Source organism: Numida meleagris, chromosome 9 (assembly GCF_002078875.1).
Source record: "Numida meleagris isolate 19003 breed g44 Domestic line chromosome 9, NumMel1.0, whole genome shotgun sequence".
Classification (NCBI taxonomy): domain Eukaryota; kingdom Metazoa; phylum Chordata; class Aves; order Galliformes; family Numididae; genus Numida; species Numida meleagris.
In genome coordinates, this window is record NC_034417.1 from 12,926,140 (window position 1) to 12,953,138 (window position 26,999).

Here is a 26,999-nt window from a genome sequence, read left to right on the forward strand (position 1 = left end):
AACAAGTAGTGAGGGGAATTAACAGGCAAGTCCTACTGAAATTCCTGTACCATCTTTTGGCAATACTGGGTTTAATGTCTGGGTTATACAGGGTTGGAGTAGGGGGAGGGTACATAACAATGTTTTATTAAGGACAGGAAAAGGGCTCTGCTCGCAGTAACCTAAGGTGAGCCACTTTGGAGGATCTTCATGCAAATATAATAGGACAGAGAAAAGCTTGGAGGTTCCTTTTGGTACTTGAAGGGAGTTTATAAACAGGAAAGGGAGTGACTGTCTAATAGTGATAGAAAAAGGGGGAATGGCTTTAAATCAAAAGAGGGGAGATTCAGGTTAGATGTTAAGAAAAAATTCTTTAGTCAGAGGGTGGTGAGGCCCTGGCACAGGCTGCCCAGAGCTGTGGGTGCCCCATCCCTAGAGGTGCCCAAGGCCAGGTTGGATAGGCCCTGGGCAGCCTGAACTGGTGGGGGCACCCAGGCCACAGCAGAAGGTTGGGGCTGGATGGACTCTAAGATCTCTTCCAACCCAAGCCATGCTGTGATTGAGGACAAAGTCTCCCTGGTGGGACCAGTATCCAAGCCATGCAGGGTGTGTAAGGGTTAGGGTCTATTCAGCCTTACGTGACAACTTACAGGCTGTTAAAATATCAAGGCCAGATTTTTTAAAGGTGAGAGCTCCCTATGTTGGGTGTAGTGTACAGTGTAAAATCATCCTGAAATGCTTTCCCTGGAGCCTTCCTCAGGATAGGAGTACATGCTGGCCATCCTCAAGTGTTCGTTCAGCTCTGGCTTGCCAAGAAGCAGCAGACACAAGTTTTAGGAGACATTTAAGTGCATGCTAAGCATCTTCTGAGGTATACATTTCTGGCAGATCTCTCTGGTATCTGCTGATGAGAGGTGCTTCCCATGTTCCATCGCTGTGCTCTTTGTTGGAGCTTGTTAATATTAAACTTTTTATTATCATGTCAGCTAGGAAAGATGAGCTGCGAAGGAGGGTACATTATCACAGCCTTCTGCAGGCAGCACAGGGGAGATTAGAGATGTTTGCAGCAGCTGAACAGACAAGAGTAATGGCCTGAACTTCAGGCAGATTTCAAGTTGTTAGAGTTTTTGGAGAGAGGAGGAGGATGGCATTGGGCATGGTAGTGATTCTGCTCGGACCAGAGGAGGAGAGCCACAGTTTCAAGAAATTCTCATGCTGTGACCTCAGCGGCAGCTCTGCAAAGTCTTCTCCAGTGCATGGAGGGGGCTTTGGTGGGATGGTCCTCATCCTTCTTCTCTTGGGAGCTCCCTTGGGCTCTTTGCCCTCCCTTTGCCTAAGCACTCAGTGCTAATCTCACAGCCCAGCGTTCCTCTCCATGAGCCCATCACTCTCCCGGGGAATTAACAAACACCTTTAGCACAAACACTGAGCTGCCCCCGGCACAGCAAGGTGTGCTGTTTGCAGCTCCCCCCGTTCCGTGCCACTTGAATATTTCAGTCCTGACAAGTGCACCGTGCACGGATTTTCCACTCACAGCCCTGCGTGCTCTGCTTGTTCCCCAAACCCGAGTTAGTTCCGGCAGCTTCCAGTGCTCAGTGTCGATCATCATGCAGCTGAGCTGGTGTATTCCATGCGGGAAAAGTTGTGTGTGTTTTTTTTTTTTTTTGTTTTGTTTTTTACTGGAGAATGAGTGAATTAAGCTACGTGTTTACTGCCACTTGAGCAAAGCGATCCCAGGCTGGGCCACAAGATACATGGCTGGCGTTGAAAATTAAGAGAGCAAGCATCAACAGAGAAACTAAGAGAGAGAGAAGGGAGCCTGGGTAATGGGATTGCATTTCTTCCGCACTTATATGACCTTGGAGATGAGCTGCTTCTCCGCAGGGATTTGGGGAGTAATGCATTTGATAGAGTCAGCTGAGAGGTGTGCATTTGTTTGTGGATATTTATGCCCCAAGCCCTCATCTATGTGCATGGTGTTTGTTCCTTTGGCTGATCCCGGTGTGTTTTATCAGGGACATGGGGCAGCCTGGCAAGTGATGCCATGGGACCCTCCTGCAGCACACGGGGGTGCAGTGCAAGAGGTTCAGGTCTTCTCCTTTGAACTGCCACCTGAAAAGCCTGAATAAGAAGCATTGCACCCCCTAAAAGACAGAACACAGTGGCAAGTCCCCTGAGGACCAAATCTATGCTCCTTAGGCTCTGTTGGAGGCAGATTTCAAAGCAAGGAGCTCCTGCCTGCTAATGTGCCCTCTTTGTGGCATTACTAGCATGGAGAAGCAGCATCTCTTTTATGCTGTCTGTTGGATACCATGCTGAGAGGTATCAGTTGCTGAGGCATCCCAGCCCTGCATGAGAGCTTCCCAGATCAGGACCAGTGTTTTGGTACCTATTGGTGAGACTGCAGTAGTGCTGGGCAAGTTATAAATTGTTCATGTTCTTTTTACAATGGACGGTCACAAAAGTGAGATATAGGGAAATTAAACAAGCAGTTTACTGTCAAGCAGGGAATAGGTGGTGGGAGAAGAGCAGGGAGAGATGCTTCTCTGGATCAGAGTATACCTAAAAGTGTGGCGTTCAGTGTTTCCTCTTGGCTCTGCAGAGTTTCATCAAAGAGCACTAGTTATATTTTCCTTTATTTTTGGTATGTTTTTAGATTACTGTTTCTTCTAGAGAATGTGTGAAAATAGCCTTTCTGTACCAAGAGGAAAAAGACAGAAGTTCATAGCTTGGAGAGAGACAGCCTTGGGTCCTGGTGGAACTTTCTGTGTGAGCATGATGTATGCTCAGGGAGAGAAGGGAACCCCTCCTGCCTCCCTTGGAAATAATACAGGTGTGAAGGGAGCGGTGTGACAGTGAATGCAACATCTTGCCTGGCTCTTGTGGCTGAAAGGGCAAACGGGGTATTGAGTGGGTATGGTTACCTTTCAGGCTGCTCTGGGTGCTTTATGGGGCCTTCAGCTGATGGGCAGCATTGCTTGTAAGTGGCCCCTTGTCCCCACCCATGGGACAGGCCTGTTCCAATGCCTCACCACTCTTTCAGAGAAGTTCTTCCTAATATCCAACCTGAACCTCCCCTGGCACAACTTAAGGCATGCAGTCTAAAAAAAAACCACACAATAGACGCTACTCTCAGCATCCAAGCAATTAAAATGTCTGCTCCGGGCATAAAAAGAGTCTGATAATAATAATAATGGTGAAGTTAATGAGATTTCGGATGTCTTCACAAACTGGCCTAGGTTTCTGAAGTTCAAAGATGCGTTGTGTGAATAAAGTTGTAGCCCCTGTGAATTGTGGAGCGCTTTTTCCCCCTACGCATTTTGGGCTGTAATGAGATTTGGGCATTCCTGATTGAGCAGCCTGTGTGGAGTATGTCTCATCCCAAGGGAAATATGCATTAGTCAAAACGCAGCCCAGGAGGGGCAAGAGCAAATCTGCAAAACATTCTGCCTGCCTCCTCTTGGAAGGAATTCAGAGAAGAGCAACTCAAATGATTAAGGTTCTGTAGGGAATGTATTGTGAGAAAAGATTAAGAAAAAGCTAAATATATAAAATCCACCTAGAGAAGAGAGAAGGGGAATCGATCCCAACTGGAGTCAAATAATGGAGAAGCAAAAAGATTACAAAGGATGACGGAAGGGGAACAGGGGGGGCAAGGAATCAAGCAACCAAACACCTGTGGGCTGCGTATCAACGTCCTTCTTCTAAAGGCAGGAGCTAAGAGGAGCATGGAGAGGTCTCAGAACTGAGTGCTTGGGAGCCTGGAAACTTTTGGGCTATGCTGCGGTGGGGTGAGGACCCTGAGGTGGTGAATGGAGATGTCCTCCCCAAGGTCCCTGCTGGCTGGGATGGGATGGACTCTCATTAACACACTGTGCTGCTCTCTCCTTGTAAAGGGGTGTCTGTGTTTTCCTACCCCTGCTGTCGTGCCCATGCATGCAATAGCAACATGGAAAGCACGGTGGGGACTGGCTGCAGTTTCCCCGCCTTGGCTGATTAATTAACTCTTCAGATTAATTTCCTTTCTGATTACTGCCTGATTAATTCCTCCTAACTCCGTGAGACCTCCTCACCACTTAATCCTCTTTATAAGCCCTCAGAGTGTGATGCTTGAAGTAAACATCAGGAAGGGAGGAAAAAAATAAAAGAGCAAACACGATGAAACACAAACACATCATCATCGCACCAGGACCAGCACCTGTGGGGCTGTACTGCAGCACCCTGCACGCAGGGATGCCCACTCCCCTCTGCTCCTTGTGCCCAGGCGTCCTCCCTGTGCTGCTTTTCCAGCTCATCTGCAGGAAATGGCATGATGTCACTTGTTGAGCCTGATGATTAGCGACAATATCCCAGCAATTTGCAAAGCGGGCAGGAGGATGGAGCTGTGTTTAGCTGTGTTCAGTAGCATTAGAGGAGTCTTTTCTTTTCATGGCTTCATTAAAGCAACCATCTGAGCTCATAAAACAGCTTTTGATGCGTGCAAGAGCTCAAGATGCTGGCTGGCAGCACGGCGGGGTGGGCCAGGCACGAGGACACGCATGTCTGGTGCCATGGGACAGGTCCTAGAGATGTGCGGACAGCTGGCAGCAGCCCTGATCCCAATGAAGTTTTTCATTTCCTTTTTTTCTTAAATTCCTGAGTATCCATTCCCAAAGGCCTCTGGATGCTTTTATCAAAGTGTGAGTAAAAAAGCATAACTTATAATGAGAAGAGAAATGCAGCCAAATGAATTGCTGAGCAGGAATGAGGGCTTTCCCGTATCTTTCCTATATGCCGTAAAGCAATGCACACCCCCAGGGAACTTAATGTTTAAAGAGCAGCAGCAAGTTTGGGCCATTGTTTATGAGGAATATTTTGTGGTTGGATGTAAGGCTGTAGCGTGCATGAGATAAGACCTAGTGAGTTGCCAGCCTAGTGGTTGGGTTGGAACTGGATGATCCTTGAGATCCCTTCCAACCCACGTCATTCTATGATTCTGTGAATTTATTTTCCTTGTGACCTCAGCTGAAATGGACAGGGAGAATGCTTTACACCCAAGAGCAACACTTGATGTGCCTTATGGGTTCCTTCCAACTTGGAGTATTCTACGATTCCTTGAAAACTTTCTTTTTGTTTCACGGCTGAACAGTGTCTCATCCATAAATGTGACCAAACTAATGGATTTGGCTGAAGTGCCAAGGAAATAAAACAAGATGGTATTCAGATACAGGCATGGGCGATGCTTTATTTCTGTGCTGACTGACAGCACGAGCAGAGGTTTTGGATCACGCATCATTCCCAGCCTGCAGGCTTTGCTGCAATAGCCTTGTGCAGGTCTACCCCTGTGCCCTGCCTATGGTGGTGATACCTAAATCAGCCCTTAGATCTGCTGCTTTGCATTGTCCCTGCTGGAAACATGCTGCTCTGGCTGATAAAAGAGATTGAACTGTACACAGAGAATATGTTATTCTTGTATACATGGCATTCAGCACAACTCTGATGGATTACTGAGGTATAACACACACTGGCTTGGGCAGGCTGCAGCTGGTAAGCTCTGGCTGTGAAGTCGCTTGGGCCAGTGTTTGCTTTTCTCTGATGTTACTGCCTCTAAAAAATATTCCCTTCTGGCTACGTGAGCTGCGTTCTAGGTGATGTGTGACAAATCAGAGCTGTGCTCTGCTGCTTTGGCTTGGGCACGAATAATTCTGGAAAAATAGCCCGGAGTTCTCTTTGGTCCAATAGCCTAGCTCCTGAATTGCAGGAAAGGATTAATGGTCTATTTTGGCTATTTCTGAAATTATGAGGTGATTGCAAGGTCAGGTGAGGAAAGGATGGGACCCTCCTGGAATTGACACACCATCGCTCTGACATTCCTGCAGGGTAACACAGGGTCACATTTCTTCACCTTGTCCTTCGGCTCACCCCAGCACTTGGCACACACATCTGGGTAGAACTGCCCTAGGAGCTTAGAACCATTAAAAGACCACCAAGATCACCCAGTACAGCCCATCCCCACCCCCACTGTGCCCACTGACCACATCCCCTAGTGCTACATCCCCACGGTTCTTGAACACCTCCAGGGACGGTGACCCCACCACCTCCCTGGGCAGCCTGTGCCAGTGCATGACTTCTCTTTCTGAGAATAAATTTCTCATAATATCCAACTTGAACCTCCCCTGGTGCAACTTAAGGCCTTTCCTGCTTGTCCTGTTAGCTGAGCTTCAGCCTGGTTTTGAGGGAGCCTGTCCTAAATCACAGCACGCTGGAAGCCTTCAGGAGGACACCTAATGGGGGGGGGTTCCCCAATGGTTTGTCTGGATGGCATCATTTGGATCAGATGATTCACTTCTGCGAAGGGGAAAAAGGAAAAATTTGGATATTCTGACTATATCCTGAAAATCTTGCCAGAAGCTGTTGGAATACAGCTTGGTGGAGCAGCGCTGGCACACTTTTTGTTTCCTACGCAGCCTGGAAATAGGAGCAAGAGAGAGATGAAAGCCAGATTTGCAAGGAAGGTGGTAATTCTGGGGGAGAGGGGAAATAACAGACTGAAAAGGATAGATGGATTTCCAACTCCTGCACATGATCCAGATATGCACATAAATTATGGTGGATGAAGCTGTAGTTTTAAAGAGGTATTGCTGCCAAATCCCTAGAAAAGATGTGTTAGTGCCCAAGGAAATTTCTCATTCTGTAAGGTAACCAGAGGGTGAACGTGTGATCCTTTGTGTACTGTGTTGTATCAGAGCCTCCTGCACTCCTCCCCCTTGGGCTGCTTCAGCTCTGTAAAGATGACTTAGAGCATGAAGGAGGTGGTAGGACTCCTAATCAGAGAAGCAATATCATTTCCAATCTGTGAGCCACCAACCCTTTTCAATGTCTTCTTTATCTATTTCTAAATAATGTACATAAATACATATTTGCTGCATGGTCAAAAACCAAACCAGTCCGTAACAGTCAGGAGGAGAAGTCAGCCAGTTTTAGACAGTGTGGAAAATGTTCTTTTCCTCAGGATTAAACCCAAGCAAACAAAAACCTCGGGCAACTTGAAATCCGATGCTGAGACGGGCGCATGCACAAGCTTCGTTGCTGCAGACTGAATAATGCCCTCCTTCATCCCGAGCCCAGCTACTGGCCTTGGATGTCTGCTTAGCACAGTGGGCTCTTGTTGCCAAAGAGGACAGAATAGAGAAGATGGGAAAAAGTACATGTATCTAGCATAGTAATAATAAAACTGTGGTGCCCTAGATGTTGGTGAGATACTTGAGAGAGGCTTGTGAAGGGAGATGGTTTATGAGCAGAATGTGCAGCAGGCACTGCGAGCTTCTTTGGGGCTCCTTTATTTATGCTTTATGTATGTAAAGACTTTGGTAGGTGCCTCTTCTTCATCCTTTCTAAATCATTGCTTCCAGACGAGGCAATGTCTGCTCAGGTAGAGATGTGATGTCTTGAAAATCTTTGTAGCTACAATGTCATACTAATTCCATAACAGAAACTGAAAGCTGCATGTGTGGCAATTAGCATTGTATGGCGTCATCTGCAGTCTCAAACTGCTGAGCCGTGAAATGTGCAGCCTGGTAGGATGCAGTGGTGTGATGATTTAACTAATATTTTGTAGAAAGACTGTCATTTCCAACACGGACTTCCAAAGTTTGCATGTGGCATTCTCCAATGCCTGTAGAGATGCTAACACTTGGCAGAACTTCTTTTTTTAGGAGTTCATGGATGGAAAATAGCTCAAAACCATCAGCTAGTAGGCAGCTAGGCGTGAATGAAAGGGCTGCAGCTGTGTGAACCACGCACATCAGCAAGTTGTTGTGGCAGACTGATGTTCATCTACCTGCTGCTAACAGCCTCACTTGGCTTGTGATGCAACTTCCCAGGGGAGCTGTAGTCTCTTATGTATGGATTTACTGCAGTGTAAGCTCCCAGGATGGGGGTCAGCCCTGGGTCCGCCCCTCCTGTGTTTCTGAAGGGCAAAAAGATGAGGCTGGGCGGGGAGATCCTGCTGGGCAGCTCAGAGCTCTGCCCGCAGAGAGCTGTCTCAGCAGCATCATATGAAACACTAAATTCTTCTTCTCTGTTGTGTGATTGTTTTATGCGCTTTTCTCAGAAAAAAAATCAATCAGGAAGGATTGATAATTTATAAATTGTTGTTTGTATTTTTTTCACTCTCCAGGGGGGAAAAAAGAAGGATAAAGCAGGAGGTGAATGCCAGAAGTGGAGAAGTATGTGGGACATGGAGCTGAGAGCTACGTCTCTTGTCTGTGGGGTTTGAGGTTGCTCAGCACCCATATTAGTAAGGGGATTGGTCTCCTGCTGACCCATCAGCTGGATAAAGGAGTGAGGGTACAAGCTGTGGATGTGCCTATTGGAGAAATCAGGGGTGCAACCTGGAGGTACAAGGGCACATCAGCCCCAGCAAAGTTATCTGGGTGTGGGAGAGAGCAGAGCAGTGCTGGGTCTGTGCAATTCTGCATGCATAGAGAGCTGTGGAAGGAGAGAGATGTGACTAGGCAGGTAGAAGGAGAAAGCTGGGTCAGCTGCCATCCTGGTTTACACCAGAAAAGAAATACCCTCTGGCAGCATATTCTACTCTTCCAAGCCTGCACGCTTGCTGTCACAAACGTCCCCACACAGGGACACGTCCTCCTGCCCACCTTTGCCAGCTGCTGCTGACCCCTGGGCACATATCCCATCTCCATCCCACCCAATCACCTCCACTGAATCCTCCCTGAATTACAGCAAGGGCACGGGTGGAAGGACCCACCTGCCCTGGGAACTGCTCTACTTTGAGAATATGGGGGAAAAAAGAACCGTGGCCTTAAAGTAGAGAAAAATATGGCATCTTTATAAAGATGCGTGGAACAAGAAGACATGGTGCTTAGGTAAATAAATGCTGTAGATAAGTACTTAGATACTGACATCTATGTTGGCTGATGGGTGAAGTCTGGTACAGAGACATGGATGGTCTCTGTAGGCCACATACATAGGAGGGGCACACAATCATTATATTGCCCTGTACCCTCTCCGAACTGTTTGCCCCTTCACAATGCCTCTGCCAGAGCACTCATTTGCATGGTGAGTTGCTGTTTTTCCTCGGGAAGGCTGATTTCTGGTCTCCATTCTCTGTGGCTTTCCAAGCATTGCACTGCCAATTTGAAAGAGAGGACTCAGTAAAGCCATGCACACCCATTTATGAAAAGAAAAAAAAAAAAACAATATTGAAGCTCTCTCTAGCTCTGTTCCTGTGCATTTCTGGTCCAGCAGGATGAGAGGAGCTGAGCTGGGGCTGCCTACCCCCTCCATTCCTTGTGTACCCATTGGAAACTGCAGCATCTTCTGTGCCACCGCCTCTGCCTAGCGGGGTTTCATGCGTTAGCAGATGGTGTAGAAATGCAAAACAAAGTCTCAGAGTGGACTGTTGACATCCTCCCTTTAGGTTGTTCAGAAGTTGATTCAAATAGTCTAAATTCATCCTGAATGTTTCAAAATATGCTTTGGAGAATTTGGCAGGGATGGTCTGGAAAACTGGCTGGCTCCCAAAGCTTTCCTGTTACAGATACTCCTGCCTGAGTTTTCAGCTCTTATGCTTCTATTCATGACCTGAAACAGATTCACAGTAGTTATCTAAACCACTGAGAGGCTGAGGGTTGTGGGATTTTTGTCAATTCCTAGAAAGACTCGGGCGTTCAGCTTGGTTTTAGAAACGGCAAGAGCTGGCGTGGGCGATGCTTCTTCAGAACAGCTCTATCTTCTTCTTTCTGACAGATGACTTCTACTTTATCTGCCTTGGCTTTGTGATACAGCCAACGCTGGTCTGTCCCAGTTGACTCAGTGTTATGGGAAGTAGTTGTTGCTGGATGGGTGAATCAAAAAATCATTAAAGTTAGAAAAGACCACTGAGACCATCTAGTTCAACCATTGACCCACTCCCCATGACTACTAACCATGACCTCAGTGCCACATCTCCACAGTTCTTGGGCACCTCCAGGAGCAGTAATCCCACCACCTCCCTGGGCAGCCTGTGCCAGTGCATCCCCACTCTTTCTGCTATTTTATTCTATAGCAGTCACTCCATGGGCAGGAAACTTTCCGTCCTCACCCACCGATGCCCACTTGCAAAAATTCTTTACCACTTCACAACCCAAATGCTTGTTAAGCAGAAAAGGGCCAAGACCTGACCATGTTACGAAGAAAAAACTCTACTCCCACCTTCAAAGTTGTGACTAAAGTTGCGAGTAAAGGGTGAAAAAATACCCCCAGTTTCTCCTTTCCAGGCTACTGGTGAATGTGCGTTGGTTCATAGCACTACCAGAGACTCCACTGAGAGCACTGTTTAAATATAGCAGAGCTGTGCAACACCCCCGCGTGCCGGACACTCTGGCTGTTCCCAGTGTGTCCAACGAGGAACACGGTGGAGCAGTTTGTTCTGGCTGCTGCTAGGCAGCAGATGCTCGCTATCTTTATGCATCGTCCTTATGAGCAGTCCATGGGGCTGGACAGCACTCAGGTATCTTCTGGTGAGGTTCTGATTCAGCCATAGATGACAATACTAGGCTGGTTACTTAGGGTACTATCACAAGAGGTGCTTTTGTATATGTTGCTCTCAGAGTAGCATGGGCTAGCAGAAATACTCCTGAATCCATGTCTTGATTTATGCTTTCTCGTTGGCCATCCTCATTAGAAAGCATTCTTTTGGACTGGAGGTCTTCTAGTCCATCTTGCCATGAGTTATCATAGAATCACAGAATTGTTTAAGTTGGAAGTGACCTTTAAAGGTCATCGAGTCCAACCACCCCTGCCTGCAAGGTTGCTCAGAGCCTGGTCCAGCCTGGCCCCACATCCTACTCTTCTCCCACGTCTTGTTCCACCATGGCAGCAAATGAAAGGAACTTCTCTCTGCACTGTGCTGCTAACAAGGCTGCAGATTGATGGCTCCTGGTTGCAAAAACACTTGTTATGGGCTTGACAGGCTGCTCAAGGTTGCCTGATGTTGCAGGGCAGAAACGGAGGGAGTCGGTGAGATGCGTGCTCGCACTTTATGGCCCTCCTGGTGGGACTGGTAGGCGGCCTGGCATAGCAACCGCTCAGGGCATTTACTAAGAGATTTATGAGTTTGTAATTTTCAGAGGCCCTGGAGCAAAAGTGTCTTTAATTAAATTTTGATTCTCTCCCCTCTTTCTCCCTCCCCTGCCTTCACCCTCCCCATCCCATCCCTGCCTGCGGTTGTTTACCGAGACCCAGCAAAGCTCTCGGAAAGCAGGTAGGAGTCTCTGAGCAAAGCCAGGAAGAGCAGAGGATGGCAAAGCAAGCAAACAGATGGCAGATATGACACAGCAGCCCCCGGCTGGCTCTGCCAAGCTCAGAGAGGGCTCTGTGATGCAGTTCAAGGGTCCCACAGTAAGAGCTTCCTGCATCCCTTTACTCCGGCCATGGATTTGGCAAGGTGTCTGGGGGAGCGATGGCCAAGCTGTGTTCCTGTGCTCTCATTTGCCCAGTGTGCAGATCTTGGCATTGTTTAGGGCTACCTGGAGAGTGCGGGTGTTGGGGACGAGACAGCCTTATGCTGCTCTGCAATGCCTTGCTGCTGCCTGCATGCTTTTTCAACCATCCATCCACGTGGGGAGCATGAAATTAAAGGAAAACAGAGTGTTCCCGTTCATAATTATTTTGTTTTTCTTTAAATGGAAGTTGTAGGCGTGCTGTCAAGGGGTCTCCCAGAAAATGCTGCTTGGGCATTGCCTGTGGTTTCCCCCTATGCCAGTCTTACTCTGTGATATCCTTCCCAGCCACTGAGTCAGTGGCAGTGTCCCTACCCAGCCACGTGCTGTCAGCCCTGTGAATAGATTTCTATCAACCCACTCAGCCCTAAAGAGCTGTAGCTAAAAGGCTCTGGAGACATAATTTTGTCTGCATAGCAGCAGCGACGATTTCTTTGAGAGGTAGGATGAAAAGTGGCTCTGTGCCACTGATTTTGCACAGACTTGATCGTTGCTTCTAGAAAGCCACTTGGTTGAGGTCCAGGTGCTTCCACCTCCTCCCTTTGCTGCTGTCCTCACCTCATGCTGCCCTCCAGCTGCACGCTTGCATTGCCTGCACGTTCCATCCATGCTCTGCAGGGTGCTGCCAGCCCAGTGGCGGTCTCTGGGTGGCTGAACATGGGTTTGGCAGGGTCTGCTTGGGGATGCTCTGGCAGCCTGAGGTGGGCTGTGTGCTAGCTATGCCTGGCCTGGAGCTCAGCAGACATAGAATCAGAATGGCTAGGGTTGGGAGGGACTTTAATGGTCATTGAGCTTCAACACCCTGCCGTGGGCTGGTTGCCCCCACCAGCTCAGGCTGCCCAGGGCCCCATCCAACTTGGCCTTGAGCACCTGCAGGGATGGAGCACCCACAGCTTCTCTGGACAATGGGCTGGTGTCAGTGGGACTTGGGCTGATCCCTGCTAGAAAGCTGCCAGCATTGTTCAAACTCTCTTTTTTTTTTTTTTTTTTTTTGATATATTTTCCCCTTCTCACCACGCTGTGGGCGAGGTTGCTGTTTATCCAACTTGCTCCTTCCTACACCCTCAGTGGTGCAGATGGAGGAGCTTCATGAGTTTCACTCATCTCCAGGTCTGGCTTCCCAGCGTGGATGCATTGTCACTTTTCTTGTCCAGAGATACAAAACCCTCGAGCAAGGGATGTGTTTTGGGGGCACGAGGTGTGGGGCAGGGGGATAGCACTTAGGCATGTAGGCAAATGCCATTCTCTGCCTTCATGGGTTGCAGGCTAACAAGAGGTATTTCCCTCCCACCTACCTGCAGGATGCTGGGGAAGGAGCTGGGGTAGGATGTGAATTATGCTGAAGATTTGGCTGGTGATGGCTCTCCTCTTACACTTTAAATGCTGGCAGCTGAGGTTGTAAAAATCAGCAGAGTTAAAACCACAACTCTGAAAAGCCTGCCTTAATATCCCTCCACACTGTCAAGCTATTGCTGGTGCCAGCCACACACTGGGCGACTGTTTTGATGCCCAATCTCTTGCATCCTTTCATGAGTCCTTTTCTGTAGAGTCTTCCCCTTCCTCATGCCTCTCTTCTGGCTGTTTGTTTATATTCTGCAGCCTCCGGGGCTGGCAGCACGTCCAGGTGCCTCTGGTCTCACGTGGAGCTATGTATGACTTGTCCCTGTTCTCTCACTGCCCGCGGCAGCGTGTCCATCTGGTTAACTCCCACCTTCGTTCCTTTTCTGAAGCTGCTCCATCTGCACAGCTTCTTCCCTGGTATCCTCTAGCCAGAGGCCTCCTCTGAGTGTTTCTTCTCACTGTGCCCCGGGCCGTGGCCACTGTGGGTATGGGGAGCTGTTTTCTGGTGACAGCTTCAGGACTCTTCTCCCTTTAAAGCTCCCTTTCTTTGGTGGATGCTGCTGGTATCTGCAAAATATCTAGGCTGGTGTATAGCAGCATCTCTCATGCCAGTGCCATGGTTTGATGTTTTAGAAGATGGAGGTGGAACTGGGGTGATTCCAGCAAGGGAGCTGGGAGATAAGCCTAGCCTCCTTGGGCACCTACTGGAATCAGTGGATGTTCCATTTCTGCAAACCAGGCTGCTTGTTTGAGCTGATGTTTTACATTCTTACTACATTAAAAAAACGTCTTGTTTTGAAAAGCTTCGGTCTCAGGCTGACAGGGTGGCAACAGGCAGAGAGTTTCTGGTTGGGCACTGGAGAACTGGCAGAGCAAGAATGTGCTGGGAGGTGCAGTGGCTGGGGCAGAGCACCTGGCGATGCTCTGACAGGTGCTGCATTTGCTAGTGCTGGTATTTAGATGCAGGCGATGCTCCTCGCTGACCTCTGATGGTAGCCACGTCTGTGACTGTAGCTTAGCATTGAGAAGGGGAGCGTGCAATGCTGTTTATAAAGGGAAATTTCCCCAGGCCTTGGAGGAATTAATCATTTTATATGCTGGACTCTTGCCTTCTGACTGATCTATCTGAATTACAGATTAACTGGCAGTGTGGGGATGGAAGAAGCCATTTCAATGAATAGTTCTCTAATTTATTAAAGGCATTTTTGGGGCTGGTGGATAAACAATGCGGCAAGTTCTTGGGGTGGGGAGCTGCCCTGTGCCCCTCTTGCTGTTTCCCAGCCTTTCATCCCCTACCCGTTTGGCTGGACTAGATGATCTTAGTGGTGTTTTCCAACCTTAGTGATTCTATGACTCTATGATTTCCACTCCCTGCTTATAGGAGCCCTCTCAAACCCGACGGTGGTCCCAGAAAGGTGGGAGGAGACCTTGAGCTGGTGGTACTCTGCAAATGGGCTGCCAGCTCCCAGAAAACTGTGATTTCAGAGCCTGTCTCTAGGGGCTACCTCTGTGACTTTTAAGCAAGTCACCACCTTTATGACCAAGGAATATAAATTTTGGGGTAGGGCCTGGCAGGAAAGCATGAGTTCACTGATACTACGATTGGTTTCGGGCAAGCCAGGGCTTGACTCCTACCACATATGTCTACAATAGGCTCTGGAAAACCTGCAAAACCTCCTATTTTTTTTTTTTATTTTTATTTTTTTATTTAAATTTTTAAATATATATTTTTAATGTGATTTTCTCTTTTGCAGATGCTGTTCCCTGGGCTTACAGGGAAGCTTGGTATCACCAGTGTTGCTGCTGGGCCTAGGGAACACCAGGGCTGCCCAAATCGCAGCCCCAAGTGCCTTTCCACTGCTCAGCAGGAGGGAAAAGGATTTGTATGTTTGTTTGTGGATATTTCTGACATGGACTTTATATTCCAGAAGAGTCTCATAATATTACGGGAGCAGATTCAGGATATAAACTGCTATACAAGTTAAATACGTTTTGTTTCTATAAGGAACATACTATTTGTCTTAGGATAGAATAAATCTGAGAGACTGATATCAGTGCCGGGGATCAACGTGAGGAGAGCAGGGGAAGAAAGAAAAAAAGAAAAGAATTGATGAGTTTTCTGAAAGAAGCAGAATTTTTAAATTTTCGTTGTTCTCACACATGAACTAAAGTAAAGTGGGTCGCAATGGGGTGGCTTTTTTTATTATTATTGACTAGATAAGGATTCCTGTGTTGGTCTGAAAGTAAATATCATGGGTCTGACTTTGTTTGGCTCTACAGAATTGTGCCTCAAGCGGATGCAATTGCTCTCCTGCTGGCAGGGAGTAGGCATCACTGTGTCTGTGGGAAGTGAATTCCATTGCCATGGAACTTGTCTGCTTGATCACAGAATCATAGGATGGCTTGGATTGGAGCGGACCTCAAAGATCATCCAGTTCCAACCTCCCTGCCCCAGGCATGGTTGCCAACTGCTAGATCAAGCACTAGACGTTTTCATAATAATTTCATTTAAAAACATAAAGGTCAAAAGTTGACCAAAAGCCAACAACCAAAACCTTTTTTTCTTTTTCCTGAAAAATTAAGAACACTTTTTAATTGCTGCATGAGAACCAGATGGCAGTGCTGACCAGTTTCATGGTCCAAGAGGAAAGGGAAAACAATAACACAAAGCAAAGACAAAGCGTGTATTGTGCCAGGTACTTTACATTTTTGAGCACTCCTTCCATTTGCAACCTCTGAGCAATGCAGAGCAGGGCGTTTATTTATTTTTTAATGTGTGATTTTTTATCTTGACAGAATATTAAACCAAGATAAGGGAGGCTTGAAAATTAATGTCCTGTAATGACAGCACAATCCCTTGGTGTCTTGGGAATCTCATAAATTGGATATTTGGAGAGGGGACCCGCAGCTCCCTGGACTTGCAGGGGCTCTGGTTACCGCTGGAGAAAATCAACCTCTGCAGGGCTCCAGGGATAAGGCCCTAGTGTCAGCACAAAGCGATGTGGCTCCGAGATAGCCTTGTCAGGGTAATTGATCCTGAGCCTTTGCCTTTCCTGTCAGGGCTGCCTGTCTCCTTACCCATAATCCCCGCCACTTTGATGGCCAGTCAGGAATATGGGACTTGGCCCAGTTTTGTGTCCATCCAATAACATTATGAAATTGAGAGCGACACTTCCATTGGCACTAATCTCAGTAAGAGATCAGAGCCAGAGGACAAGTGGTTTGCTTTCATGGCGGTTAAGCTTTCCAAGTAGATCAAGACAGTCCAAGACTGATCTGGCAGCAGGACGGGGAGCGGTGGGAGCGGGACCCAGGCAAGGAGGTTGATGAGGAGCACGCCCACGTGCCTCTGATAAGGCCTTCTCTCCTTGCATGGTGTTTATTAACTAGAGCTGGTCTTGGCAAAGGTTAGGAAAATCCTTGGGTAGGAGCAATTTCAGCTGTTGCTTCTGAGGCCTTCAGTAGCTCTTGATACTTTAGTGTTTCCCAGCACACATAGTGATCTTGGTCAGTGGTCAAGAGGTGTGGTGGAGCTGGTGGTGAGCCCATCCCCAGGGTGCTGCTGACGGCCCCTTGTGCTAAGGAAGGAGCTGGATCCATGTAGAGCAGTTAGGTGCCACTTCCCAAAAGCTTTCACCCAATGTTGGCCACAGTGTTGAAGGTGATGCAGTTGCCACTGCCTTAACACACACCTTGTGCATGTTTTTTGCCTGGTACAATTGCAGAATGAGATTGAGGAGCAGCTCAAACCACCTCTGCTTTCTCCTCCGACTTGCCGTTTTCAGCCAAGGTCTGGTTTGAGATGGGAGGGAGAGCATCACCTCAGTACTGAGTCCTGCAGCTCATCTGAACTGGAGTTTACAGAAGCTGACCCCTTGATGCCTTGCCGGGAGCCCTTTCTCCAGCCTCATGCTGCATTTGCGCATTCACCCAAGCAAGGGCTTGGGGAAAATGTTTATCAGTTTGTCACAGTCTCTCTCTGCAGTGGCTGGGGGCCAGGAGGAAGGATAAAAGCCTTGGGCTGATTATAAATTGGAAATGCAGAAAGAAAATGTGTGTGCTAAGCACTGAGCAGGCAGCTCTGGGTGTTCATGTGGGGTCGCTCGGCTGCTGGGTGCCCATGAGAAGGAGGAATGCTATGGGGCTATAAACACAGCCATGGGGTGCTGTGAGTATGGGGATAGCATATGCTGCTGCTTCCTCACCTGTTTCCCTGTGTCAGTGTCCCTGTGGTGTATCTGAGCACTCCTGATTGCTCATCAAACTGAAGAAAACAGTAAGGGATGCCAGAGAGTGAGCACCTCCCTTCCAGCCAGGGAGGCAAGGATTTGGGGTGGGAAAGGGCTGAGCCCTCCTGTAGACAAGCTGTAGGAAACACTGCAGTATATAAAGTGCATCTTGCAAACAGAGGAGATTAGAGAGCTGATATGATGTTATTCCGATTGATTTTGCTGTTGTATTTATACCTGAAGGTAAAGAGCAGACATACTGGAAATCAATCGGCCCTGTGCTCTTCCCCACTCCCTTTGCAGTGGTGTTTGAATGAAATGCTTATATCATTTTTACGGCGTGTCTGTGATAGGGATGAGTGAGCCAAGAGATTAACGGGCGCTGCTGTGGCCTCTACCCAGCAGCTGCCCAGCTCACTCCTCGTAAAGCCTGTGCTGGAGCTCAAGGTGCCCCTGAGGTGGAAGTTGGGAGGCTTGGTAGGAAAACACCAAGAGGCAAAGTCAGGAGAAAAGGCTGAGGGGGAAATGTAAATGTTATAAGCTGAGAATCTGGGACAAGGTTGTAGGTGGGCTCCTTACATCTCACTGCTGGTCTGCTACCCAACAGTCTCTCACTCATCATCCGGGTACATCCAGGAACCTCCATTGGCCAGTGTGTACTGCTCTTTCTATCACACTAAAATGCCAGCTCAGAGGGGTTTCTCTGCAACTATTGATGTGCAAGACTCTGGCTGGGTCCTTGCATCTCATGGGGAACATGCAGGGGACGCTGGAAAAATCATTTTCTGAGCTGTAAATGGGGAAAGCCAGATGGGGGAACAGTGGAAGGTGACTGGATAATGTCTGTTTAAACAGTTCTAGATTTGGATTGGATGTAAGGAAAAAGTTTTTTACGATAAGAATGGTGAGGCACTGGCCAGGTTGCCCAGAGAGGTGGTGGGTGCCCTGTCCCTGCAGACACTCCAGGTCAGGCTGGACAGGGCTCTGAGCACCTGATCAGCTGTAGGTGTCCCTGTTCAGTGCAGGGGAGTTGGACAAGATGGCCTTGAAGGGTCTCTTCCAACTCAAACAATTATATTATTCTACTATTCTATTTAATTCTATTTAATTCTGTTATTCTAGTGTCACCCATCTCAGCCGTAGAAGTGTTTTCTTGCAGGCCAACAAAGCAACTACCCAGTATCTTTTGCTGATTACACGGAAGAAGGTGCTGCATAATCAGTACCTGACGAGTCAGCAAATCTTTGTGCTGTAAGACCCAGAACCCTCTCCTGGGGGCCCATGAGTCCTGGCTGCAGTCTCTTGCCTGGTTAGATGAGCTCTGAGGAGAAGTGCTCAGTACATCTGGGCTGGGAGCTTTAAACCAGATGCAAAAATTCCTGCTTTGCCTTCCTGCAAGTGCTGGTTGGCTTTGCTGTCACGCATGGCCCTGGCTTGTCAGGTACCTTGCTTTTTAATTATCAGATTGTCTCATCATTTTTACTGTAAGCATTTTCTGTTGCCTGATCTGCTGAATTTATGCATTTGTGCCGCCATGTGCATTGACTTTACATTTTGTACGATTTGATCTTAATGTTTCCATTTCTGAGTGTGAGTGCTTATAGGATCTATGTTTAAGTTCCATAAATAAACCCAGGAAAGGGAGGGTTAAACAAGAAATAGGCATGGGAAGATGGGGAACAACTTGGGATCTCCACTACCAGTGGGGCTGGATATGATGCTCTATGCTTGTAGGTGGTGCTGGCAAGGAGAGGCTGCACCTTTCCCACGTTACAGATCTACTGTCACTCAGAGGAAGAGGAATCCCATGATGGGGAACCCAACGGTTGGGATGGACATCCCAAGGGATGAGGAGAAATGGCTTCTTCCCCTCGCAGGAGGGCAGGGGATTGCTGGCGCCCACGGCAGCCTGGCTCCAAGCAGGTCCCTGCGAGCGCTGCCTTGGCCCCGTGCCTGCATCTGCCAATAAAAATTAAGAAATTGATTTCCTTTTGTTTGCCTTGACAGGACAAGGCTCTTTTTATGAGACAGTAAATGTGATCTCGCTCTGAGCATGGCTAGAGTTTTAATTGTATTTGTTGTGCTTTCACTTATTGTTTTATGAGTTTCAGTTCTCTTCCTTGCTGGTGCAGAGAGCAGCCCTGGGGGACTGTTTGATTTCAGCTCCAGCAAAAGGTTGGAATTTTTTAAGCATTTTGTTTATTTGCTTCTGAGGAGCTGAAGTTTGGGGTTAGTCTTCTGTCTGTGTTATAAATAAACGTGTGCATGTGGATGTATAGGTCTGAACTGTAAACTGGGATTATGTGCTGGCCAGGCTGTGATACGGCCCTTTGAGGAAGAGCATTTAAGATGAAGATCAGGGAAATATGGAAGGGCGAACAGAGGCTTGAAATCAGAGGAGGAGGGGATTTTATATATAATATATAATGGAGTTTAATGAGGTCTGCTTCAATACTACTATACAACGCATGGTGACCCACTTTACTAGGAGAGCTTTTTTTTTTTTTTCTAGTTATGGGTCATATACAGTTCCTAATTAAGCAAGTTAATTATATAGCTCTTTTATATTACACGGGCAAATGCGGACGGCACAATTATCTCTCGCGGTGATCATTTTTGATCAGAAATGACGTTCTGACCGATAGATCCTGGATGCATGGCTGGAGGGAGAGGGATTGCCTCATGATCCTGAGCTCTTCCCTCCTCACTTCTGCTTAAGCAAACTCTAGTCCTGTGCTGGGCACTTGGCCTGGTATACGATGGAGTTGTCCTTTGTGGAGTCACATGGAGGGAGCATAGTCCTGGTCCTGTGCTGCCCCATCCTTCCCTTCCTGGGCTGGCAGAGCCCCTGCAGCAGCCCAGAGTTTTCTGTCCCAGTGCTCAGCCATGCGTGCTGCCAGGCATTAGGGAAAGCATTCAAACCCGTATCTCCCTCAGTGCAATTTAAACCTATTATTTCTTGTTTTATCCCCAGTGGACATGGAGAACAGCTATTATACTTCTCTTTGCTGCAACCTTTTACATATTTGAAGGCTGTTATCACGTGTCCCTCCAGCCTTCTTCTCTCAACACAAAGCACAATTCTTTCAGCTTTCCCCTGGAGGTCATGTTTTCTACACCTTCCATCATTTTTGCTACTTTGGAGAGGTTACTGCGATAGCAAGCTGGAGTTTTTGTTGTTCTTCACCTGTCTGCCTTGCAGCATTCATTATGTTACGGATGTGTATGAAGTGACCATTATCTTATCTTCTCTAATCTGGGGTTATTTATAAAATCTGCTATATTCCTGAGCCTGTATTTTATCAGAAAGTATAGCTTTTAGCCTTGATAAATAATTTACCATTATGATATGATCATGCAAACAAGGGCTCCTTAAGCTATTTGTTATTATGTGCTTTATTTTTCTTAAATAACAAGTTGTCCATGTAACACCATAAATGAACCAGAGATTCATAGTCATGGACTAAAACCTATAACCTATTTCATAGAGCTTCCAGACAGACAGGAGCAAAACCACCACACCAAACTCCAGTTTAGCCACAGGGAAGAGTGGTGAGTAGAACATAAGAGGCATGACACGTTTGATGCTCGGAACATACAGAAGCTGTTTAAAATACTAGCAAATGGATTCTGAATATGTGCAGTATGTCTGTAGCGCAGACTAATTTATCCACAAGAAAAATCTGTTGCACCACTCTTTAGATGTTAAGTTTCAGAGCAGAGGCAGAAATATTTCATGTAATGCATTTAGAACGCAGGACTGTACAAAAGGGCTTGCCCCAGACTACCTTTGACTATTATTCTGCATTTTTACAGTACAAAACTGGCTTGATTCCTATGTCCTCCGCCCATTCTTCTGCCAAGTGGAAGATAAACTTAAATCTTAAAAACTGTACTCTTTTCCTACTCCATTTTTTTTTCCCTTTAACCTTACTTGGAAAATCCTCTGCTGAAACCAGTGAGAATTCTTCCAAATAAAGCCATTCATCAGCATTATACATCAAAATCTCAACCTCAATACCTACTTAGCAGCAAAAAATATATGATATTGCCAAGAGAGATTAAAAAAAATTGAAGTGCGAGTAGCTGCCTTATAGTTACAGATAGAAGTTACAGATTACGGTATATATTTGAGTGTCAGAGCAGTAGTCAAACCTATAAAAGTGATCAGTGACTGCTTGATATCAGTGATGTTTTAAAGTCTGTCTCAGGCTCGTGCAGCAAGCCTGGTGCTTGTCTAAGATGTGGAGGGGAAGGAGGGCAGTTGTGTGCTTGGGGGTGCTGGGTCTCATCTGTGACCACCAAGAAGTGTTGGGAATGAAACAGGGCCAGGGATAAGGAGCCATGGATGTGCTGTAGGAGTTAATGCTGCCCAGATTTTTTCCCCCATGCCCTTCCCACCAACAACATCATTAAAGATAGGGGAAATTTGAGGAAGCCCTCAGTTCTAAGTTGTGTCTTTAATCCAGTTGTAACCTGTTGAGGATACTGGGGAGGAATTTGCCGAATGGTATGTGCCAGCTCCATGCCAAACGTGGACAGAAATTCTTATGAAATCTTGAAAGCTAAGACGTTGCAACCAACGTGGTTTGCTCCTTAGGACTCTGATGATTTTCTTTTCCAAGACCTCCATGGATTATTGCAAGAACAGAATAGACTGTATGTGGATTGTTAGCCTTGTGGTGTCCTGACTGTGATTTCTTGGATTTTTCCACTTCTGCAGAAATAGGAAGAGGCAGAGATGGTCATGGAGCATCAAGGTTTGACTTTTGGTTGGTAGATCTTGCAAATGCCTTCTAGCATTGACTATAGCTGGAAGACTAAAAGACTGAGTCAAATCACAGTACCCAGTATTTGCTGGGGACTAGGAATGCAAATGTGGATCAGGTGAGACATGGGTACCTTTGCCCTAGAGATCTTGGACAGGTTTGAACTGTGCAACCAGAGATAACACATGTAGAAGCTGAGCTGCAGGAAAAAAAAAAAGGAAAATGTAAAGATCAGACTTGGAACCTGCTTATTGGCATGGAAACTGCCATCTGAACAGCAGGTAGTAGCTGCTGGTGGTGCTCAGTTTCACAAGTACCCAGCCACCTTGGTCATGCCCTACTCCTTCGGACAGAGCCATGTCCTTCTAATGTGCATGTACCAGAGGGATGCCGATGTTGTCTGTGGTTCTTACTGGTCTTTATGGTCTCTCCTCAAATAATTCATACAAATTCATTCTCAGATGATATTTTTATGGCTTGTTTTTATGAAGTGCTTCTTGAAGTGAAGAGGTGGCCCCTTCCCATCACAGTCCAGCCAGCAGAGTAGCCTGTCCAAGGAGACATGCTCCACGCAAAACCCAGTCCTTTGGGTTTGCATGCAAAGAATTACTAACATGAGTGAACAGAAGTCCTTCAAAACATGATTATCTGTTTGCTTTTCATGTTTGGAGAAATATGGCGTGTATAGTGCCAACAGAGGCATCTTGTGGCAAGAGTTGAGTTTTGCCTTTGCTTCTCAAAAGCTGTAAGTCATGTGGGTCCTGGGACTAATTTAAATAAAAACAAGAACCTGCCAGAAAGAATTCACAGTAAAGAGAGAGATTTTTTCCTTGTGACTAAGACACCTGTCATGGCTGCCAGGACTCAGCTAATTACACAATAGCTTTATTATATCCCACTTGGAAGAACAAACAATACTTGATGCCTCAAAAATGAGCAGTCTTTAGATGAGGTTAATGCAGGCAGAGTTATTGTATGCAGCCTGTATTTACCCTGTCCTCCCAGAGACTCCACAGAGCAAAATGGCCTGAAGACTCCCCTCTTTGTTGCTAGTGGTACATAATAAAGTAATTGTGTAATTAGAAGTAGATTGCTGGTAGGAGAGAGGTATTTCCAATGTGATGTAGGTAAAAGACAGGCCTCTCTGAATAGATTTGAAGCCTTAATGCAGCACCTCTGCTCATCATTGCTTGACCTGCTGGAAGGCCCTGGCAGCTTCCAGGCAGGAGATAAGGAACATCTCTAGCTGAGTGTGTTTTTAACCCCTTGTGAAAATGTAAGGCAGGTTGCATTGTGCTCTCCTTATCACCCAGCTCCTCAGCATCCTATGTTTATGCAGCACTGAAGTCTGCAGCGGGAATTTAAGGGTTTTACCTTGTGATGGAGATGTTTGTGTGGAGCCACTGCGGGGGCTGGAAGTGGGTGCTATGAGGCAGGTGGACCAACCTGGGAGAGCAGCCGGTGGGTGGTGCTGGGTGCAGCTCTGCTGCTGCCTTCTCTGTGTCATGTGTGTGTGTATGGCATGAGCTGAGCAGGATCTGTTTCAGTACATCATGGGTCCCTGTAGGTATCATCCTGATCAAAGGGCTCTGTGTGCAGGGCAGTGTGGGACTGGAAGAGTGAAGACAAGGCTGGTGATGTACTGAGCAACAAAAATATGAGTGTGGGTTTGGGGTAGAATAGATCATCTTTGGGAATAATGTTTTTCTTGTCTAAGCTTGGTATTCTGCCAAGCTCGTAACAGCAGGGTGTACAGGCACCAGAGTGACTGCTCTGCCACATGACAGCTCAGAGATGACTTTGAGCCAGGATTCACCTCCGCTGTGTTGCCACCTGTAGTTACCTTAACCCCCGTGGAAATGTCAGTCTGGTACCATGTTACCAGCAAAGAAAACGTGAAGAGTGTTCCCTGCGACTTGTCTGGAGAAACTGGTCGTGGGCATGGGGTGGGACAGTAGGATGGGATGGTGACGATCATCTGCTGACCCACAGCAATTCATGAGCAACGGGGCTTTTGTGTCACCATTCCCATGTCATTCCTGATGGATGTCCCTGGTGTTCGCAGGTCCCGTGGCAGTGATCAGCGGAGAGGAGGATTCTGCCAGCCCACTCCACCACATCAACCACGGCATCACGACGCCTTCATCCCTGGATGCTGGCCCGGACACGGTGGTGATCGGCATGACCCGCATCCCTGTCATCGAGAACCCTCAGTACTTCCGACAAGGTCACAACTGCCACAAGCCAGACACGTGTGAGTGCCCGAGCCGGCTGGAGCCCCCGCGAGCACCAGGGGATGGGCTGGGGGATGGGGGAAGGAGGGTGAGGAGGAAGAACTAAGATGATGAGGAAGGAGAGAAGGTTTTTTGTTGAGGAGAATGGGTCTTGGTATGGTTCAGAAACCAAAGTGAATCTCAGGTCTCAGAAATCACAACATACATGTAGGTGCTTCCAAAGGAGATTTTCCACCCTCACCTTCACCTCCCTTCACCCTCTCTCCACCACCCACCAGTCACCTTCCCCCCTTGCCTGAAAGTGCCATTCGAAGCCGGGCTCTGCCTTGCTGGGTCCAAGGCATGAGCAGGAGCTGTGGGGTCGGAGATGACCCCATCCTGGCCGGGGAAAGGACCTGCCTCCCCTTCCTCCTCCAGCAGTTTCCCAGCTGCGGGGCTGCCTCCTTGGGACAAGGACAAGCTCAGGACACGTGGCCATAGATGGGGCAGATGTGTGGTGATAAAGAACGGTAGGCTTAGAAGCTGAAGGTCTTGTTTTCACGGGCTTCTGTAAAGCCTTTCTGCTTCTCTGTATAAATCTGGGTTGTGAGCTCGGCTCATTAGGATAGCAGGTGGTGGTAAAGTGGTCCTCAGTTTTGTGCTCCTAAATTCTGAGTGTGAAAGCGCTTGGTAAAAGGATGCTTTTCTGGGAGTCCCTCACTGTGGGCTGGGTGCAGCCCCCTCGACATGCAGCTCATAGTCAGTAGTTCAGTTTTTCTGTGCTTTTTAGCAGCTCTGAGATGCAATGCAGGAGGTCCAGATAATGTTCCTCCCCTGTTATTGCTCATCTGTTTGGTGTTTCTCAGTTCCAGGCAGAACCAGATCTAATCACAAAAAAAAAAGAGAAATAAATAAAACAAAAATCCCCCAATAAATTCACATCTCCCGTGGTCCAGCCACAAGCAAGGAGTGCCACACCGAAGTCGCCTCCTGCTCTCCCCTTTGCTGACTCATGAGCGCAGGAAACATAACTCAGCCCCTGGAAGCAGAGCTCTGGGAGGATGCCAACCTCCCACCTGCATTAAACCTTCTGCTGAAGGAAAAGGACCCACAGCCTTCTGCTCCATCGGGAGGGTCCCTGGAGCAGCCCCCCAGGTGCTGTGAGCTGGCCCCAGCTCCTGAGTTGTTATCACAGCTCGTCAACTGCCGGAGCGATGGGGTGTATCCAATTAACGCGCCCGGCTTTCCCTTTGATTTTCATTTTAATGCACTAAATTTGGTCTGTTTGCAGAGAAGGGGGAGGAGAGCGGTGATTAGGCAGGAGCAGAGAAGCTGAGTGCAGCGTGGTTTTGCTGTGCCGTTAATTATGTATTTTACATTGCTTATAACACCTCATCTCAAAAATGATTTACAAACTCTGATGGCTTGGAGGAGGGGGAGGGGGGCTGCATATTTTTTTCTTCACTTTCTGTGCTCTCTTGAATCATTTTATGCGCCGACCATTTTGGCATGTGGGTACCGTTGCAAGGGTGCAGCAGCCAACCTCAAAACAGAAAGGACTGAATTTTGCACTGAGCAATTGCCCCATGGGTCTCGTTGTAATGGGGTGCAGGGGAAGATGGCCTTGGAGTTTCAAAGGGCTGTTTGATGAAGAGCTCAGTGTGCCATGGGGGACACCTGGAGCTGAAAGGAGACACAGGGGGCCATGTAATGCTAGTGATGACTGTGCACACCCTGGAAATCCACAACCAATTGCTCACTTCTGTGCTTGGGGTGTCCTGGGGCTCTGAGGGTGATGAAACCAGATTCCAAAGCGAGGTGCTACATTTGGGTGCTAACAAGAATTGGATCACAGCTGGATGCTGACAGCCTGAAAAGTTGTGGTTTTTTGGGATTTCTTGCCATTCACAGGGCAAAAAACCCCAAACGACAGGGCTCAGAGACCTCAGGCAGAGTTGGATTTGGAGTGCGTTGTATTTTAGTCCCTGAGACTTGGACAAAACTTCTGACTTCACTGGTGGCTTTGCTTAAGGCTGGAAAGTTTCATAATTCACCTTTTATATTAAGCATGCTTTGGGGAGCTTTTGCTGTAAGGGCTTTGTTTGATCTGATGTGCTCTGCTCAACTTAAACCTGAGCTGGAGAATATTTGTTGCTGCTGTTCTCCCTATGGTTTTCTCGCTGAAGGGTTTTTCCTTCCCACTGTACAGAGCCTGGACACAAACATTTCTTCATTGCCTGCCATTTGAAGAGAGGAGAACTTTTCTGGTCCAAGAATGCTTCAGCTGAGCCCAAATTGATGCAAGGTTTCCACTCTCAGAGCCCTGCCCATATGCAAGGCTGTAGCATTCTCAAACAAAGGCTTTTCATGGCATCCTGGGCTTCTCCCTTGCATATAGGTGCTGCTAAAGCAACATCATCAGCAAGTAATTTCTCCTTCCAACACTCAGCTTTTCTCCTTCCTCCCTCCTGCAATTGTCCCTGTGCTCTTGAATGTCGTCTGGGTTGAGGACATGCCGATACCCATTACTGCACTGCAATGAGAAGAGCAAACTCTATATGCTTAATGCAGTATTAATAGTACATTGATGTGATATAGATTTCTGTCACCCTCTATACTAGCAAACATCGCTTATCACGCAGGGATGACGGATGTTTATTCCCAACCACTTAGCTCTGCATAATGGAATTGCAGCTGAAATATGGAGAGCAGCTCCCTGCCCATGATTCTATGCCCAGTGCCGTCCTGTGGACTCTTCTCCAGCTAACATGTCTTCCTACTCGGGGATTTGATGTCCTCCTGTCAATGGGATGAAGGGTGCAGGAGCCAACTCCCAGCTGGCACAGGCTGCCCAGGGAGGTGGTGAAGTCACTGTCCCTGCAGATGTTCAAGAACTCTGGAGATGTGGCACTGAAGGACATGGTCAGTGGGCACTGTTGGTGGTAGGTGGGCGGTTAGACTAGATAATCTTAGCAGTCTTTTCCA

At 47.5% G+C, this 26,999-nt stretch overlaps 1 protein-coding gene across 6 annotated transcripts in view; it reads left to right on the plus strand.

Annotated features, from left to right (window-relative positions):
* The window catches only part of NTRK3 (neurotrophic receptor tyrosine kinase 3), a 179,268-nt gene that overhangs the window by 73,289 nt on the left and 78,980 nt on the right, over positions 1-26,999 (plus strand). For all 6 annotated transcript variants that reach the window (XM_021407493.1, XM_021407496.1, XM_021407490.1 and 3 more), the window contains one exon: positions 23,867-24,055. In XM_021407493.1, coding sequence (XP_021263168.1) covers positions 23,867-24,055 — 189 coding nt within the window. The remainder of the gene's footprint in view (positions 1-23,866; positions 24,056-26,999) is intronic.